The sequence below is a fragment of the Osmia bicornis genome, chromosome 1 (genome assembly GCF_907164935.1).
Source record: "Osmia bicornis bicornis chromosome 1, iOsmBic2.1, whole genome shotgun sequence".
NCBI lineage: Eukaryota > Metazoa > Arthropoda > Insecta > Hymenoptera > Megachilidae > Osmia > Osmia bicornis.
This window is the reverse complement of record NC_060216.1, coordinates 17,006,365-17,024,224: the sequence shown is the minus strand read 5'-3', so window position 1 is coordinate 17,024,224 and position 17,860 is coordinate 17,006,365. Positions and strand designations below refer to the sequence as shown.

The 17,860-nt window shown below is 36.6% G+C and overlaps 3 protein-coding genes and 1 long non-coding RNA gene across 14 annotated transcripts; 1 reads left to right on the top strand and 3 right to left on the bottom strand.

Annotated features, from left to right (window-relative positions):
* Positions 1–365: 365 nt before the first annotated feature.
* Positions 366–2,286, bottom strand: LOC123987654. Of its 2 annotated transcripts, XR_006829247.1 has the most exons (5): positions 2,102–2,286; positions 1,903–1,953; positions 1,754–1,844; positions 1,179–1,264; positions 366–1,101 (listed from the first exon to the last, which is right to left on the bottom strand). It is a non-coding gene; the product is annotated as an uncharacterized LOC123987654 (long non-coding RNA). The 2 variants fall into 2 exon arrangements; XR_006829245.1 differs by lacking the exon at positions 1,903–1,953 and having other exon boundaries at positions 367–1,101; positions 2,003–2,286.
* A 735-nt stretch (positions 2,287–3,021) lies between these two features.
* Positions 3,022–6,658, top strand: LOC114871846 (histidine--tRNA ligase, cytoplasmic). 5 transcript variants are annotated; one of them, XM_029178342.2, is made up of 8 exons: positions 3,022–3,187; positions 3,415–3,577; positions 3,954–4,262; positions 4,777–4,992; positions 5,063–5,284; positions 5,374–5,875; positions 5,984–6,499; positions 6,585–6,658. In XM_029178342.2, the coding sequence occupies exons 1-7, from the start codon at positions 3,105–3,107 to the stop codon at positions 6,457–6,459; spliced, it is 1,971 nt and encodes a 656-aa protein (XP_029034175.2). In that variant the 5' UTR covers positions 3,022–3,104; the 3' UTR covers positions 6,460–6,499; positions 6,585–6,658. The 5 variants fall into 5 exon arrangements, with proteins under 5 accessions (XP_029034175.2, XP_029034173.2, XP_029034177.1 ...); XM_029178340.2 differs by having other exon boundaries at positions 5,984–6,587; XM_029178344.2 differs by having other exon boundaries at positions 3,024–3,363; positions 3,442–3,577; positions 5,984–6,587.
* Positions 6,576–13,951, bottom strand: LOC114871843 (open rectifier potassium channel protein 1). Of its 4 annotated transcripts, none has more exons than XM_029178323.2 (10): positions 13,871–13,951; positions 12,014–13,395; positions 11,575–11,648; positions 10,748–11,448; positions 9,934–10,110; positions 9,434–9,811; positions 9,058–9,320; positions 8,771–8,932; positions 7,454–8,665; positions 6,576–7,335 (listed from the first exon to the last, which is right to left on the bottom strand). In XM_029178323.2, the coding sequence occupies exons 4-10, from the start codon at positions 10,887–10,889 to the stop codon at positions 6,661–6,663; spliced, it is 3,009 nt and encodes a 1,002-aa protein (XP_029034156.1). In that variant the 5' UTR covers positions 10,890–11,448; positions 11,575–11,648; positions 12,014–13,395; positions 13,871–13,951; the 3' UTR covers positions 6,576–6,660. The 4 variants fall into 4 exon arrangements, with proteins under 4 accessions (XP_029034156.1, XP_029034157.1, XP_029034158.1 ...); XM_029178324.2 differs by having other exon boundaries at positions 12,883–13,395; XM_029178325.2 differs by lacking the exon at positions 11,575–11,648.
* Positions 13,780–17,498, bottom strand: LOC114871851 (zinc finger protein 76-like). 3 transcript variants are annotated; one of them, XM_029178360.2, is made up of 8 exons: positions 17,406–17,498; positions 17,159–17,336; positions 16,645–17,015; positions 16,128–16,397; positions 15,801–15,992; positions 15,482–15,721; positions 15,279–15,389; positions 13,780–15,104 (listed from the first exon to the last, which is right to left on the bottom strand). In XM_029178360.2, exons 1-8 carry the CDS (start codon positions 17,481–17,483, stop codon positions 15,006–15,008), a joined length of 1,539 nt encoding a protein of 512 aa, XP_029034193.1. In that variant the 5' UTR covers positions 17,484–17,498; the 3' UTR covers positions 13,780–15,005. The 3 variants fall into 3 exon arrangements, with proteins under 3 accessions (XP_029034193.1, XP_029034194.1, XP_029034195.1); XM_029178361.2 differs by lacking the exon at positions 15,279–15,389 and having other exon boundaries at positions 14,669–15,104; XM_029178362.2 differs by lacking the exon at positions 15,801–15,992 and having other exon boundaries at positions 14,669–15,104.
* Positions 17,499–17,860: the final 362 nt, after the last annotated feature.

Sequence of the window (17,860 nt, the reverse complement as noted above, 5' to 3'; positions counted from 1 at the left end):
TATTGCACGAATACTTCCAGAATATTAATTCAACATTTTAATAATATTAAATACATATTTCTGAAATATTACACGAATACTTCAACAATATAAATTCAACATTTTAATAATATTAAATACATATTTATAAAATATTACACGGATACTTCAACAATATAAATTCAACATTTCAATAATATTAAATACATATTTCAAATGCAAATACACAGATGTTCAAATAAAATTAAAACGTTTTAAAGTGCACACAGAACAGTGTCATCTCAGACAACGCGTGTACAATTTCAAACGTTTCAATTTTATTTTCAATTTTTTCTTTCTTTAGATTCAAGATATCTATTTCATATTATTTCAATATTGAATTTACATTTTTCAAATATCTATTTTATATCCTATCGATATTTGCTTTATATTTTATAAACATTTATTTTACATCCCAATCTTCTGCCTTATTATACATTACTAATCTATCTCCAACAATTATTCTACCTCACACTTATATACAATTTTCTTATTCAGTCTTACCTTTCAATATTCTCATTACCATGTATGTTACAGCACTACCATTCGTTAATGTAATCTATCTTTGGTATTCAATATCAACTAACCAGATTCTGATTGCATCTCAAAAATGCCGTAAAAAAAAAAAAAAAAAAAAAACAAAAAGACGCTAACATTTCCTTTCTTTCTTATACTCGACTTTACACTAATTACAACTATTTACAAGACTCATTCACTCCTCCCACACTCATACAAATATTTCTTTCTTTCTTTTTTTATTATTATTAAATACAGGGTACTGCCGCACTTAAATGTAACTTTCCTAAACCTTACTATTCTTTAGCCACCACATTTTTTTCTATCCATATACATTAGTTGTTCTCACAATTACTTTCTAAGCTTGTAAAGTATTCAAATCATATCAAACATGATATGATACGTTTCAACAGATACAATTTCATTACAAACATTATATTTTTACTGTAAATGAAAATCCTTTCTTCTAATCAACCATAGAAAAGCACATTACATTTTATTGTATACATTCCAAACATTTTTTATATACATTATTTTTATCTTAAGCTTGCCTTCTTCTTCTTGCCACTACAAAATAACAAATTAAATCACTTATATATTATATATATATATTATAACCAAACGTAATAATAATAAGTACTTACCAGTTACACCTTTCACTCGCAGAATCGGAATCGGACAAAATTGCACCTTGCTCTTGTATAATGCGATATGCTCTTTTCAATAACATCTAAAAAAAGAATTTTACAATTACTCCTATACCAATAACAGTCTTTTAGAACAGAACAAGTGTATATATGTGTATGTGTACTTAACGTTCAACAATAAAAAGTAATCAATAATAATCACTGATAAATAAATCAATAATAATAAAATACTAACTAATTACTTACATAAATGGAGCAATTCATATGCTACAAATTACCAATGATATTTCCCTATACATGCTTTCTACAAGTTATTTATTAATATATATATATGTATATACATTTATAATAAATATATCAATTATTATTTATTTCTATCATTTTATATATTATTCAATCCTTGTAAGTACATTTATAAATAATTATAATTTAACAATGAATAACACCACCCACAACCGATAAAGGAACCAAATAACAAATTGTGCGACAACAAGGGGTGGTTGAAACACGATGGTACTTACAAGCGTACAAGTAAATGATACAAATAAACAAAATAATGTAAACATGCTTACCCTTGGGGAGCGTAACTAGATGATTTATCCCATGGTCCGGTGCAAATTTACAGTTAATAGTATACCGTCCTCCATATTAGATGATAGCATGCTACAAACGAAACACAATAAATTAATATATGAAAACCATTCAAAAATACAACACATACCTGTTACGTACAAGGAAGTCTGCCTCATTTCTGGAGGAGCGCTTAATAAGCCTACAGCATGCAAAGGGAAAAAATCATGTATACAAACTAATTACCTTACCTTAGAAAAATAGCTATTTATAATGTAACGGGCGAGATACATTTCTTCTCTCATCGGGAGTGTCATCGTTCAACCAAATAAAATCCAAATATACTTTACCTGAAATGAATACAAAATTAGTACATAGTACAAGGTGACGGACCGTTCAATAAATGTTAAACAATGCAATCACTAATATTAAAAATCTATAATGTAAACAACAAGAATAGACAACTTAAATATCGAAGCACAAATAGAATTAAGTAAACGACAGGTCAACTACAACATGGGAAGACGCCATGACACCTCACTGAACATAGACTGCACGGCGTATAGAGGGGCACACGCAAGTAACGAATGGCTACAACGAAGAAGCCATAGGTGAAAAGATACGAGATGGTAAAATATAGTAATTAATGTAAGATGTACATCACTGATTACCATATACTCTTTCCCAAGGCAAAGTTTTACTGTGTTAAAAACTCTATATATTCCTCATTCGATGTTTGCGCCCAATTTGCAATTGAAAATCTACATTTTCCTTATTCTATGTTTCAATTCAACTTGCGATGGAAGATCTATGTATTCCTTATTCTATGTCTCGACTCAATTTGCAGTACGGAATTTACCTGCTGCTCATGCTCTCTAATTTATTACATATTCCATGGTGCATGATGTACAGTATCGATTAATAATGACCATATTTCTCGATATACATCAATTACGAATGACCTATCGATATTATTGATATCAATACGTATAATTAAATTTGAATTTCAGTAAAAAATTCAGTATATGTTTCAATGAATAAAAAAAGGATTTATAATACAAAATTACTGCTTTATTTTCCCACATCCCATCTTTTAATATATATATTACAATATATATATACATATATGCAATATTCAACTTTATTCATTTATATAATACCCTAATAAACACTATTCTCTAATAAACAAAATCCCGTGGTTCAAGGTACAGATTGCGATATGACTGAGAAGGAGGGTATTTTAATAAATAAATTAAATCAATTTCAGATACGAGTAGGGGAAAAAGGCTTTCGACATAAAAAACCCCTTATTACATTTTCATTGGCACAATTATTCAATGACAGATACGAGCAATGAGTGCTTCGCGAGTAGCAAATCCATCAATGCCATCAACATTTTCTACGTTTCCTGATAATTCTTCTCCATCTTCGTTTCGGTCTCGAGATTCAAGCTTTAGTATATATGTACAACTGACAGTTGCATCATTCCTATGTTTGTGCTTTGGTTACGTTTAAAACCTTTAATCTAGAAGAAATAAATATGACATGAACATTTTCTTTACGGAACATTCGTATGATGCAAGAAAGGGGGGAAATGTTATACGATTTTAAGGTAAACAGAGTGAGCAGACTATACTAAATTTCAATATAACCTATTTGATAGCAACAGTGATGCCGCGTTGTGTGGAAGGTTTGAGATTGGACTTGAACGAGGGAAGACTGAGGTACGCGCGATGGCTGACGAAATCAGAGGAAGACAATTGGACCGAGTAAAAGAAGAAGTGCTTGTGCGAAAACTGAAAACCATAAAAGTCGACGAAATCAAGGTACAACTAATTATTTTTCTGATTTCAAGATAACAAACTTGTATTTTTTTTTTTTTTTTTTCTTTTTAACCTATGAACGTAAAAACGAGTATGTACCTTCTGGCAACGTCTAACTTTCGTTATCATGTGCTCTTTTGATTTTCATATTTTTATAATCTTATTCATTGTTCGCAACTGATTATTTTTTACTTAGGCAGTGTTCCATTTTCAGATTTTCTTACCATTTCTTACCTTTACTTGTGTGTGTGTGTGTGTGTGCGTATATATTATTACATTTTTTTATCTCTATTGTATCACGGTTAAAAGAATCATCGTTATTTTACCTATCTTAACCTTTTACGAAGGTAAGTGTGTCGCATCGTATTCAATTCTTCAGGATTTCACGAATTCTTGGGATATAGTAACAGAGTTGAAAAATATAAACAACGATTTTGCGGATATCAGTTACGTGTATGGCTGGGTACCTACCACAAAAGATGCGATTCTTTTTGATTTTTGTGTCATCTTTGGCGATCAACTTTCAATGTGGCCACACTTGCAAAGATGGTTCAACCATATCAAAAGCTTTAGCCAAGTTGAACGCTTAGCCTTTCCTGATCCGAAAGGACCTGCCACTTTGTTGGCAAACAGGGTTGATTCCATAAACAAACTTTGTCTTCCTGATCATAATAGGAGAAATCGAAAGGTGAGAAAGGTAGTTGCTAGCTTGCAAGCAGAGCTATAAATTATTGATTCTATAAGTTGCAAGTTGCTTTGGTCTTCTTGGTTAGGCTGGTATGTTTAAGAAACGATATTCGATTGATCTATGCATAGAAGGTACCTCGTTAGTCGCGGTATTGTCATGCAAACGATATAATTCATAGGACTTGCTTGCCAGCTCACTTACATGATACTATATTTCTTCTTTCGACTAGTTTTGATTGAGGTGGACTTTTCTCTTTCATTCTGGTTCTTTCAAACGATTGCGTTATTCGCAATGTTGCGCTTGATGCGGATCAATGCCATTTTTCCTGGGCAAAAATATTGTTATACGACGGTACCTTCGAAACTGAAGGTATGGAGCACATTATTTCGTTTAACGAGTTAGAAAAGAAAAACGCCAATTTACGTACAAAGTCTAAAAATTTCGAGACGATCGTACATCCAGTTTCCTAATTAACTGACTGCATTTTAACCGACTACTATTATATTTTTCATAGATAGCAGAGGAGATTGACAAATTGTCGGAGGTGAAAACTGAATCCGGGGCAGAAAAGAATGCTGCACCGTCAAAGGTTATTCTGAAAACGCCGAAAGGTACAAGGGATTACGGTCCTGAACAGATGACACTACGGCTTGGAGTATTGGATAAAATAATAACAGTATTTAAAAGACACGGCGCGGAGACTGTAGATACACCTGTCTTTGAATTAAAGGTACGTTTGAATCGTATGAATTTTTTACGGTGCGTTTAGCATTAATATTTGAAAAATGTTGTCAATTTAGGAAATTTTAACAGGAAAATATGGAGAAGATTCGAAACTGATTTATGACTTAAAGGACCAAGGTGGAGAAATCTTGTCCCTCAGATACGATTTGACTGTACCTTTTGCTAGGTATTTGGCTATGAGTAAAATTTCTTCCATCAAGAGATATCACATAGCAAAAGTTTATCGACGAGACAATCCGGCCACGACAAAGGGCAGATACAGAGAATTCTATCAGTGCGTAAGTGTGAAACATTATATCATTGATAATGATAACGACGATAACGACGATAACGGTGAATTTAACTTTTTCCATTTTTTCTATCAAAGGATTTCGACATAGCCGGCCAATACGATCCGATGATACCTGACGCCGAATGCATTCGTATTGTATCTGAAGCGCTACAGTCGTTGAATATAGGACCTTATACGATCAAATTGAACCATAGATCGTTACTGGACGGTATATTTTCTGCGTGTGGTGTTTCGCAGGATAAGTTTCGTGGCGTCTGTTCCGCGATCGATAAACTCGACAAAACTCCATGGCTAGAAGTGAGGAAGGAATTAGTGGAAGAAAAAGGGTTGGACGAATCGATTGCTGAAAGAATTGGAACGTACGTATCGCGGTCCGGTGGAGTGGAACTTATCGATCAACTGAAAAACGACACGGCTCTGATGGAACACGAATCCGCGGTGAAAGGCTTGGAATCTATGGAACTGTTGTTCAAGTATTGCAACATTTTCCAAGTACAGGACAAAGTAACATTTGATCTTAGTCTCGCTAGAGGGCTCGATTATTATACGGGTGTAATATTCGAAGCAATATTGACCGGTAAGTTTACGGTATCGATCGATCATCGATCGTTCATCGATCGTTCATCGATCGTTCATCGATCGAAACCAAAGAAAGAAGGGTTGTTTATTTTCAGTTGATTTTCAGGCGACGACGTTGGCGTTGGTAGCGTTGCGGGCGGTGGACGTTACGACGATTTGGTGGGAATGTTTGACAGTAAGAAAAGGTCGGTTCCGTGTGTTGGTCTATCGTTAGGCGTGGAACGCATCTTCAGCGTCCTGGAAGCGAAATTGAATCGCGACGGTTTAAAGACACGTACCACAGAAGTCCAAGTGTTTGTGGCAAGTGCGCAAAAGAATCTACACGAGGAAAGGATGCGAATTTTATCTACCTTTTGGGATGCTGGATTCAAGGTTGAGCATTCGTACAAAAAGAATCCAAAATTATTGGGGCAGTTACAGCACTGCGAAGAGAACGATATACCGTTAGCTGTAATAATCGGTGAAGGAGAATTGGCAAGGGGCGAAGTTACTTTGAGAGATGTTGCGTCTCGCAGAGAGGTCTCAGTTTCTCGAACAAATTTAATCGAAGAGATAAGAAAAAGGCTAGAAAGCGATAAATGATATATTTAGACGCGTAATTACGATCCCGTTGTCGAGACGGGTACGTATAGTCGCGTCTTTGTAATTTAAATGATTTTTTAATTTATTATATAGAATAGCTGAAAATAAAAATTGCATTCTTTCAGAAATCGCATCTTTAATAAAAAGTGTTGTTTCTTTGTTAATAAATGATACCTCGTGGCTTCGAGGAAACGTCGAATATCAGGATTTCTTTTCGCTTGCGTTTTCGCTATTGCTTCGAGGAAAGAAACGTTCAACGGTATTCTTAACCTCTGGATTTTCAACTTTCACTTCTACTAACGACGAGGTATAGGCGTGACTGTCGAGTTGTTCTTTCATCGTATTATTTCCAACTGTTTTATTGTCAGCGGTAGCGAACGAAGTAGATTCGTTTGAAGGATCAATTGTATTATCCGAAATTGTGTTCAACGTTGTTGATGGCTGTACGTATGGATCGTTACTCTCGATATTCGTTACTCTCGATACTACAGGTTTACCATCGTTCGAGACTTGGTGCATAAAGACGTTCTTACGGATTGGGTCGCTTGTGCCCTTTGGATTATACGGCTGAACATCGCTAAGACTAAAAGCTCTGGCTCGACGTCGAAGATTCATTTGTCCGATTTGGCGTTGCAACATTCCACCTTTCCAACGGGGTAAAGGTTTTGCCGTGTTAACACCGATGACAGCGGTGGCATTTCCTGTTGAAATTCCAGGTTGATTCGGAGTTGGTCGTAAGGAGAAACGACGCCCGTTAAAGGATGATTTTATCGGCGACGAAAGGCCCGGTGCTTGTTCGGTTGTAATTAGAGGTTCCTTGGGCGATTCGAAGGAAAACGTTGTTGATCTATTTCCGTACGATGTTCGTCGTGAGCCCTGAACGATAACGGAAGAAAAAAAAAAAAGAAAAAAATTAAACAACAGACATATGTACTTATTTAACATATTTCATGTTATAGGTACATATGTATCTGATAAATCATCAGGTACTTACCGATAAGAACGGCGAACCGGTGTTTCTCGGAGGTGTCGGAGGACTGATGGGTGTCGCAACCGGTCTCAAAGAAAACCTTCTTGATTTCGTGACTGTAGGCTTGACGAAGGTCAAACTGTTTCTTCTCGATTCACGATCGTAAACGTTGTTATCGTTTACGCTTGTCTCTTGGAACGTCGCCGTCGCCGTTGTCGTTGGCTGAGGAGGGGGCGAAAACAAGGTGAAAAGACTGGGAAGTTTCGGCGGTGTCAAAGAAGCGGTGCCCATTTTTCGTCGAGGTTGATTTCGACGAAGATGATGATCGTCGTTGTCGGTGGCAGAGGCGGTCCAACTACCGGTGGTAGCGACACTCGCGTGAAGAATAGTAAGGGCTCTAAAAAAATCTGCCACGCTGGTCTCTTCGAGCAGATTGCTACCTTCCGACTCGATTGGGTTACCGGCACCCGTGTGAGTGTAGTAGTGCCTGGTCGAATTCGATACGACGGAACTCTTCGAGTCTCGCCGTTTGTCGTCGTAACGCGTTAATCCCGATACGAACGAACGAGTCGCCGCGATGTCTTTGTTGTTAATCTCGCGTTCAGACTCGAAAGTCTTTTTCTCGGTACTGGTGGAGAACCAATTTTTGCAAGGGCCGGATGAGATGAACGCTTTTGGAACGGATTTCGCTAACGCGAAGCTGCGGAATTTCGAAAACTTGGCATCTTTAAGTTGGCTGCGATCTTTGTTGAACGATTCGTTAGGCATTTCCGAATTAGCCGTTTTCATCAATTCTTGCATCTTTCTAGCAGCGGTTGGACCGGACCAAGTTCGTTCGTTGCTTCGATCCGACAGATATCTATTCTCGTTGAGTCGAACTTCGCTGACTGCTCTCGAACGAGGTTTCAGAAATCGTGGAATTTTATCGTGTCCGATCGTCCAGGTTCCTCCGTGTCCACCGGAACTTGACAGCAGTTCTTTCTCGCTGTTGTTATCCTCGATTTTGCTATAACGACCAACAACACCAGTATTGCTGTTCTGTTCAACGAAAGTTGTCTGATTAGAGCAATCGGCAACTCCGATGGGATCTTCCGCGGCGGGGGGTATGTAACCAAGAATATTCACTAATCTTGCAAGCAATTCGGCCGGCTGAACCATCGCATGAGTCGCGAACGTAGCCGTTTTGTCGATCCTTTGAAGATCCGTCTCCGAGACGACGCGCGTTATTTCATCTTCCTGTGTATTAAAACATACATACATGTATAATATTACCGAACCGTACCGAACCGAACTGAACTGAACTGAACTGAACTGAAAAGTTTCGAAAAATTACATCCTTACCGTTGGTACTACTTCGCTGTTGGCGCGTCGTCGTGGTCGCTGACAAATACCGTCCTCCTTATCTTTCTTACCGTACAGTAAATCCCGAAGATCAGGGAAACTATTACTTCTGGGAGATTTTGATAACGGAACTTCGTAATTACATTCGTCGACGTATATCCTCTGAAACGAAACGATATTCCATAGATGTATCCTCCTTGTTAATGGTTTTCCTGATTTTCTTACCGATTACATACGTATGTATGTATGTATGTATGTATGTATACAGAAAGCGTTCTTTGTTTTACCTTCACTTTCGACAGCTGAAGTTCGTTAAACACGCGACGCAAATAATTCATTTCCTTGTTTAATTCGTTCCAAATTTTGCTTTGCGTGTGCTTCAAGTTTACTGCCAATTTATGCTCGATCCTAATGATCTTTTTACTACGCATTCCTCGTGCGATAAAAGTCATGATCATAACGGTGTATCCTAATCCGAAAGAGATCCAACAAATCAAGAAAGCTTTATACAGAATAAAGAAAATTCCACTGCCTTTACTGTTGTCCTTTCCTGTCGAATACGATACAAGTTTATCGGTGTTTTTCTTCCTACACCTACGCGATATATTATACGAATACGTGTCGCTGCTAGAAAATTTCTTATTTTTCAATTCGCTCTCTGACCTGCTACGTAATCTCCAAAACCGATGGTTGTCAGTGTGACGAATGCATAATAAACGGATTCGTCGTAACTCCAACCCTCGTAATAAGAAAAGAGAAATGCCGGGAAAAAGATGAACATGACGAATCCAGGCAATAAGTGAACGAATATCTGAATAGCCAGTCCCACTTTACGCGTTTCGAAGCTTGTTAATTTTCTAGGGTAATAATCGTTGCGACTCTGTTTGTACGATTTGTATTTTTCGTGCGCTTTCACAAATACACGGCCAAAGAATTCTCCCAACTGTGTTAATAAAATTCCATTGATAGGTATGCCGACTAGTCCGTAAAATATCATCAGGATACGGCTAAGCATGTTCGTTGGAGCCAAGTTTCCGTAACCTGCGTATCACGTATATCGAGGAAAGAAATTTTTATTACATTCATTCATTCATTCTATTCATTATTTCGAGAGCTTCGAGAAAAGGAGAAGAAGCTCATCGTGGTAACGATGATATACGTACCAATTGTACTGACGACCGTGTAAGCGAAATAAAAACTGTTGTAGAAATCCCATTTAAGAGGATCCGTTTCACCTTCGGTATAGTTGGAAACCGATTTTCCGCAATAGACTGACAATTTTCCAAAAATTTCATCGTAATCGTGAGTATCGCTGGGCACGTAATGTTCGTGTAGCAAAGCTGAAAGGACAACTAACTTATTAAAAATAATCCTTCTGAATTCCTCGTAAAGTAATTTTTTATTACTTTAAAAACACACTCGATCGTATTCGAGTTGCGAACGTTCGACTGGAAGAGTAAATACGACACGTTTTAGATGAATTTTAATTTTAATTTTCGATATCAAGAGCGCGGTTCGATCTGTACGCTTGTAATCTCGAATCTATACGATGCTGTTCCCGAACATACCTATTTTATCTTATCGTTCGGTATTATTTATCGTGTTTATGTTGTGCTCGTTTGCTTAAGTTAGCAACACAGAGAAGCGTCGACATCCGATTCGATCGAATCGAAACGAAACCGTTATCCTACACGTTTTTTCAAAACCTTTCCGAATTTCCAACGACCGATTGTATGTCCTTCATCTTTCTGCTTTGGATGAGGAAAGAGAAATACCGACAACAGTTGCTCGTCTCATTGACTCCAGCGACGCGATTGCAAAGATAATAGATATACTGACAATGGGGCGAATCGGTCAATTTGTTAAACGATCGTTCGTAAGGAGTGGCAGTTGGGCAATCTGATGCGTTACTAACTACATACATAGAAAGCGTGATATTTTGTAAAATGGTAAGAAAGATGGTACATCTGTGCTCACCGTTAATCTCAATCTGTTCTCGCTTCGCCTTTTCCACGCGTTCGATCTCTAATCGACTCTCGATATGGTAGAAGATGAAAGCACCTAATAGCAAATAAGTTAAGAACAGCATCAACAGGACCATCCATTGCTTCTTCGACATTCTTTTTCGTCTCAAAGTATTCGAACAACGACGACTGTTGGCAAAGATCTGTGACCAAGACACAAGGCAAACGTTTTTTTATTGTCAAATTTCATCGGTTCACTTTCTTCGATTTCTAGATTTTACTTTGGCGATGAGCAGCTTCGAGCAATTCGGAAATCATTGATCTTCGCGAACTCGCCGATCGAAACCGATCGATCATGGTGATCGTGTTGGTTCATCTATAGTTTTGCGCGATGGACCCGTTCATTTGCGAGTCGTCGCCGCCCGTTATTCTCTTGCTACCGCGATACTAGAAATAGATTATGAACGGTCAAGTAGATTACGATATTATCGCCTGATAACTCTTTTTAGGCTCCGATTTCACGACCTTCAAAAGTCACCACTTCTTTCTCTCTCTCTCTCTCTCTCTTTCGATATCCGATACGATTTTAAGTGTCGGCCATCACTGGCTATTATCGATAATTCTACCATTCATTTTCTCTTTTTCCTTCTTCTTCTTCTTTTCCTGTTTGTTTTTCCTATTTTATTCTTTCAAAACATACCACCTCTAGATATCCTGTAAGAAGAAGAGATATATCGAATGACGATTACGCGCGAAACGGTAACAGTAAATTCTTTTGAAAATTCATACAACGCGTATGTATGTACAGCTAGTGCCACGATGTGACATAAATTTACTTACCTGTTGCTTTTAATGACTGACGAAACGAATATGTAATCGGATACCGAATGAGGAAGATTCCTTTGCCCGTGATTCTGTGCATACAAGGAACATGCAAATATGTAACGATGAATGAAAGAAGGACGCAAAGCAATTTTCGATTTTCGATTTTCGACCAATCACCGATGAGACGATTACGATGAAACAAAAGATTCGAAACAAAGATACTTTTGTGAGAAACGGCAATAGAGCAGCTCGTTAAGAGGAATATTTTCTTGGATGTGACGAAACGCGGTGTCGCGTTTTAAAACACTGATGATGATGGTCACTGTTACGGTTTCAAGTTAGGGACGTTCCCTGAAGCGCGCGACTATCATTTTCACAAATACCGCGCAGTTCACTACAAAAATGTTCCCTTTGACAAACGCTCTTTACGTAACTTGTGTATCGGTATACGTACTTTGTAAAAGGCAATACATCCTCCTAGTTGAAAGATCGAAGGACAAGATCGATCGAACGCACGCATGATTTATCGCGCAGAGGATAAATGATGTTCTTGCCCGTCTTGTCCTTGCGCATCATCCGCTTATTTTTCTTTTTCATCTATATTATACTTGCTTTTTTTACGATGCTCATACCAATAAACAACAACATCATCATCATTTTTTACATTGAATTATTTACTAATTATCGATATTTTTCATTTTCCCGATGTTTATTCTTTTTCCTTCTTTATCCTTTCTCCTTTTCTTTTCCTTCTATGCTAGTAATCAAAAAGAAGGAAAAATGCTTCAACTGGCGTTATCGTACTACTTCTGTTCGTGGACACCTTTCAGTTACTTCTTGTTATTAGCTAATTATTTAACTCGTTGCTCGGTTCAGCGCTAGCATCTAATCATATTGTTAGTGAATTTACGAAAATTTTAAGAGATTAAAGAGATTAAAGAAAGAAAGAAAGACAGATCGGGAAAAGAAGAATAAGGAAAGCTTTCCTCCTGTTTATTGTCCTCTCCTACTTTCGAACTTACAATTAGATAACGATGTCGTCAATTTTTATACATTTACGTGTCTAATTTTCTTTACTATTGACCAACTTTTCGCCGCTGATTATATGGGAGTAGAACGATTTATCTTTGTTCTACGGTGAGATTGCGTTTGAAGTGATATCGAATAATTGTGTGGAGATTAATAGGCTATCGAAAGAAGAAGTAAAAGAAAAAAAAAAAACAAGTTAGGTTTGCCAAGTTACGCGTTAATCGCGGTCGCAGGAAAGAAACAAGATAAACTATCTCTGCTCCGTGGATGATAGAAAAATATCTACTTACGTACCTTAACGCGATGTGTAGCAATAAATTGTGATCGCGACAGTGCATACACGCAACAGACATTTCAATACCGGATAACTGCCACGTTAAAACGTCTTTTCAATATTGTATTTTCGTTCATCCCTCTCGTCGTTTACATACTCAATTAACTCTTTGTTCTTGAAATTTCCACTTTTGCCGTTATCATCATCGATATCCACACACTTACCTCTACTTTGCCGAGCAATGAATTTCTCAAAAATAATATAACGACCGATAATATATGTGACCTTAGTGTACATTATCGTGCACTTCATAACGTATACATATACGTACGTACATCATATGTGGAAAAGTTGAGAAAAGAAATGTACAAAAATTAACATTCCTTTCCTTCTCTTCCTTTCATTCTTTCTTTCTTTATTATATGTTTAAACCTTTTTTCAAATACCTAACGAATAACTGTTTCTTCGTTGTGTTCTTGCCGAAACACCACTTAGAATTCTTTAGAAATCCAGAGACAACTGATTATTATCTGCTACAGATCAAGAGAAAAAAAAAAAAATTAATGAAATATTTATCGAATGATGACCGTTGAAATCACTTTTAACCACCAACAATAGTGTACGCAAACTTTATTCTATAAAACACGAACTTGTTCCAGCAACAGGTACGCCAGTATAATAACATCTAAAAATGTTTTTTTTTTTTTTTTTTTTTTTTGGTGGGAGAATAAGAAACAAGATCTGATCATTTCGACGACCAGTTATGTATTCGTACTACTTTCGGAGGTAACTTGATAACGACCCTTGTTTCCAAGATGTTTCTCAAGAGCGTCAAATACCAAGGTTAACGGTTTCAATCGTAAAAAATAAAAAAAATAAATCGAAAAAAGAAATAGAAAGAAATTAATCGGAAAAAATAAAAGCAGAAATTCTTTTTCTTAAATAATTTACAATAATTTGAAAGTAGAGATTACTTTTCCTTTTCTGCTCGAGTCAACGAATAATTACCATAATTTATTATGAAGAGAGAAACTACAGACACGAGTCAAAATACAGAGAAAAGAAAAGAAATAAAGTAGAACAATGAAATAAATGTGAAAGTTTCGGTACAGGGGGACTAAAATAATTTCACAACATATCGAATCAGGCACATATGTAACTAAAGACCATTGCAATGTTCGCGCGTAACTAGCACGTTTTCCTTCGTTGAATTTTTCAAAGCTTGTATCTCGACACGTTAATAAAGTTATTTGGTTAGTAAACTGATGCTAATAACAATCGATGTTCCTCTCTACTCGGGTTCTCGTGCTCGTCGAGAATAACTGCATCTTACGGATAATTTACGCGTCAAATTGCCTTTTCTTCGCAAAAAATATAATCGAATTCTCATTTCATCTCATTTGTCGCAAACATTTTTTTCTTATAATATCGTTAAGTTAAGAAATCTGATAGAATCGTTGTTTTTCAGATATCCAAAACATCTTATTTGAAAACATTTCTTTTTTTCTTTCTCTATATTTTTAACTTCTTACATGCTTTTTTCTTCATGTATTTACAAGTATTTGTTCGTATCAAATAAATGTACGTTTACGTTACCTTTGTGACACGTCGTCGGTCAAAAACAGTATCGAGATTCGAAGAATTTTATTAAATTGTAATAATGACGATACGGATGAAAAAAAATAAAATAAAATAAATAAATAAATAAATAAATAAATAAACAAAGAAAAATGTAAAATAAAAGATCGAAAATATCCAATGAGTGTACTATTCGATACGATACGATACCTTGAAAAACACCGTTCGAAAATTTCCTGTTTAATTTATTTACTAGATAGTAATTATATAAAAATGTTTCTTCAGGACACATATTTTCATAACAGTGAATAAAATTGAATAATGATATCTTTGTATCGACAAGCGAAACAAATTGTTGGTTAAATTAATTTCGATAATTTGATAGACCTAAAGTTAGCCTTAATCTGCAATGGTGTAATTAAATTGTGCCGATATAGTTATAAAATTATATTTAAAAGAATAAAAAAGAAAGAACGCGCAACGATGGTAGGTCGCGCGTGAAGCAACTATCCTCTGAAAGTTTAGTGTGTTTGATTATAATGCGTTTTTTAAAAGCATATCAATATCAATTCCATCCTAGTTCTATGTCTTCGATTTTTATGTTTAATTCTTCGAACGAAGTATCAATTCCAGCCTCGTCGAATCCACTGTTCATCTCGATTTTCTGCAAACACAAAACACAGAAAAAGTTGAAACTTACTCTGTATCGATCGATCGATCGATCCTGTTATTATATTTTATTTGATTATTTAGAGGAAAATACCGAAAGATATAGAGAAAAGAAGACGTATGTAGATAAATCAAAGGGAAATGGAAGAAACAAAAGAAATGAACCAACATGTAACGCTGCGATTTGCGAAGGATCACCGACCAATAGAATCTGCGTTTCGTTCTCGTTTACATCATCGACCGCTTTGGAAATATGAATCTGTCCGTCTTTCTCTGTAATCTTTAATCATACGGAAGGGTAAGAGGGAATTTTTTCAAGAATAAATAATGTCGTTTAAAGGTGTTTCTAACGAAAGATAGTTGGACGGGCACCTTTAACGGCGGACTATCGCCGCTTTCCCGTTCAATGTTCGTCTTTCGCTTATCGTTATTCCGAATAGAAGACTCTTGAACAGATTCTTGGCAGAACGGGTCAACGTTGTCAACGTTGTCGACGTTGTCCTCGTGGTCAACTAACGCATGAGCCGTTCTTTTATGCATTATAAGGGTGCTGTTTTGCCTGTATCTCCTTAAGCAAACTTTACATTCGAACGGTCGTTGTTGTGTGTGAACCTAAAAAATAATAGAACGTATAAAGCTTGACACCGGTATCGATACGCATTATCGTCATAATCCCAGAGTCGACACCGACAAGATGATGTTTATATAGACTAGAATATTCTGTAAATCTCCTTCCACAATTTTCGATAGAACAGACATAAGGTTTCTCGCCTGAATGAATTCGTATATGATTCTTATAGTTTGTCGCGCTGGCGAAAGCTTTCCCGCATTTAGGTTGGGTACACTTGTACGGTCGTTCGCCGGTATGCGTTCTAACGTGAACCTGTTGTACACAAGGGACAGATGCGTATAATTAACAGATGCGTGTTAATTACCTATACAAGAGTAGAATTTTATTTTTCTAATTTTCTTTCCTTTATTTTATTTCTCCTATTCTTAGTTTCTTTTTTATTTTTACCTTTCTAATGTTACTAGTGGTAAAAGAGCGTCCGCAACCGTCGAATGGGCACAAAAAAGGACGTTCCCCGGTATGTGTCCGAACGTGCTTCAACAAATCACCGGAAGTCTTAAAACTCTTATCGCATTCTTCGGTTGGACACTTGTACGGCTTTTCTCCGGTATGCGTACGCAAATGTGCTTTCAAACTATATCCTGTCGAGAAATTCTTTTTACATTTGGGATGCGTACATCTGTATGGTCGTTGACCAGTATGAGATCGTTCGTGCACCTGATTTAACAAGACTGTTCTTAACAAAATGATCGTAACCACCTTTCGGTATTGTTGTTGGTTTGGTTGGTGTGTTGTTAGTTCAGGCCTGACCGACTATTTTTCATTGATTCGATATCGTGTGTTCGATAACACGTATGTACGTTACAGAGAATTTTACTTCTAGACACAGGCCAAAACTATCCATTTTCCTTTTTATCTACAATATAATAGAAAAAAGAAGAAAAAAGAAGAAAAATTAGCTTACCTTGAGATGATGAGGCGTACTGTAAACTTTTGTACATCCTTCCCTTGGACAAGGATGTCTGATCCTTGACGTGGACAATTTATTTAATAATATCTTTGAATCCTTTTTCTTCAATTTACCATTCTCGATTTCCCATAAATCTTTACTAACGTCAACGTGGCCTGTCACCATGTAAGCAGTACCATCGATAAACTCCACTCGTGGATAAGTGTTTTCAACATTTTCTATGGTAGAGCTATGAGCTTGAACCAAAGCTGCCGGATCTAATTCGAAACGAAACGGTTTATCTTCTGTAAACTCTGATACCTCTCGTAATAATATAGTATCTCCGCTTTGTATTTCCAACGTCGTTTGTCCTTTTGAGTGAACCTCTGGGAATCAAAGATATTGATAATGTTAATAATAGATGCGGAGATTCTAAAAGAAATGCTAGATTAACCTTATCAACATTGCGGCAAAGCTGTAAATCATGCATGATGTGCACGCGTCCCTCTTTTACAGATTAATCTCTAACCATTTTCGTTGAAATTATTTGCAACGAATGCTTCGGTTCCATCGGCTAGTGTTACAGCTGTTAACGTTGCACCATCCAAAAGTTGTTGGTCCAACATTAGATCTTCTGTTCTGTCATTCCCAGTGTTATTTTCGTTAATTAGAACCGACAGACACTCCAATATATCCGTACGATTGCTCTATAAAATGATGATAAAATGGAAAATTAAACGCGATTCAGAATTAAAGGTATATTTCTGTAAAATTACCTGCTGTGTCTCGTCAGGCATGCTTTCGATACCTCGAGTCACGATACAATTCGAAAGTTCTGCGGCGTGTGTCGACATAGTATTTCGTTATAAATCCAGAGCTGCGAACAAACAACGTTTCGCGATGATCGTCGATGATCCACGTCATTATTTTCTCTGTTAATTCCGTGTCTGCAGATAAACATCCGTCTTAAAATAAGGATCATCAACGATTCGTTTACAATGCATCGAAGGTTCGCGCGTGATTGCACTATATAGGTTATTTGCATCGGCAAATTCGCTTTTCTCTGCGAACCTTTCACAACACGTATACGTGAAACAGATATTGAGAACAATCAACAAGATCCATCGATTTATCATGTAGAATTATTTTCGTAATAATCATACAACATGAAACGCGTGAAATAGATTCGTAACAATTGTATTCATACGTCGTCGTGTCGTACGATGCATAT

Bases quoted from the DNA above. Each gene is read 5' to 3' on its own strand.
- LOC114871843 (XM_029178323.2), bottom strand. From the start codon at position 10,889: ATGTCGAAGAAGCAATGGATGGTCCTGTTGATGCTGTTCTTAACTTAT. The intron at 8,666-8,770 runs GTAAGGATGTAA...TTTAATACACAG, and splicing joins ACAGCGAAGTAGTACCAACG to GAAGATGAAATAACGCGCGT. The intron at 7,336-7,453 runs GTAAGTACCTGA...GTTATCGTTCAG, and splicing joins CCGGTTCGCCGTTCTTATCG to GGCTCACGACGAACATCGTA.
- LOC114871851 (XM_029178360.2), bottom strand. From the start codon at position 17,483: ATGTCGACACACGCCGCAGAACTTTCGAATTGTATCGTGACTCGAGGT. The intron at 15,722-15,800 runs GTCGGTGTCGAC...ATTATTTTTTAG, and splicing joins GTCTATATAAACATCATCTT to GTTCACACACAACAACGACC. The intron at 15,105-15,278 runs GTTGGTTCATTT...TTGTGTTTGCAG, and splicing joins CGCAAATCGCAGCGTTACAT to AAAATCGAGATGAACAGTGG.
- LOC114871846 (XM_029178342.2), top strand. From the start codon at position 3,105: ATGAGTGCTTCGCGAGTAGCAAATCCATCAATGCCATCAACATTTTCT. The intron at 4,263-4,776 runs GTGAGAAAGGTA...TATTTTTCATAG, and splicing joins ATAATAGGAGAAATCGAAAG to ATAGCAGAGGAGATTGACAA. The intron at 5,285-5,373 runs GTAAGTGTGAAA...TTTCTATCAAAG, and splicing joins ACAGAGAATTCTATCAGTGC to GATTTCGACATAGCCGGCCA.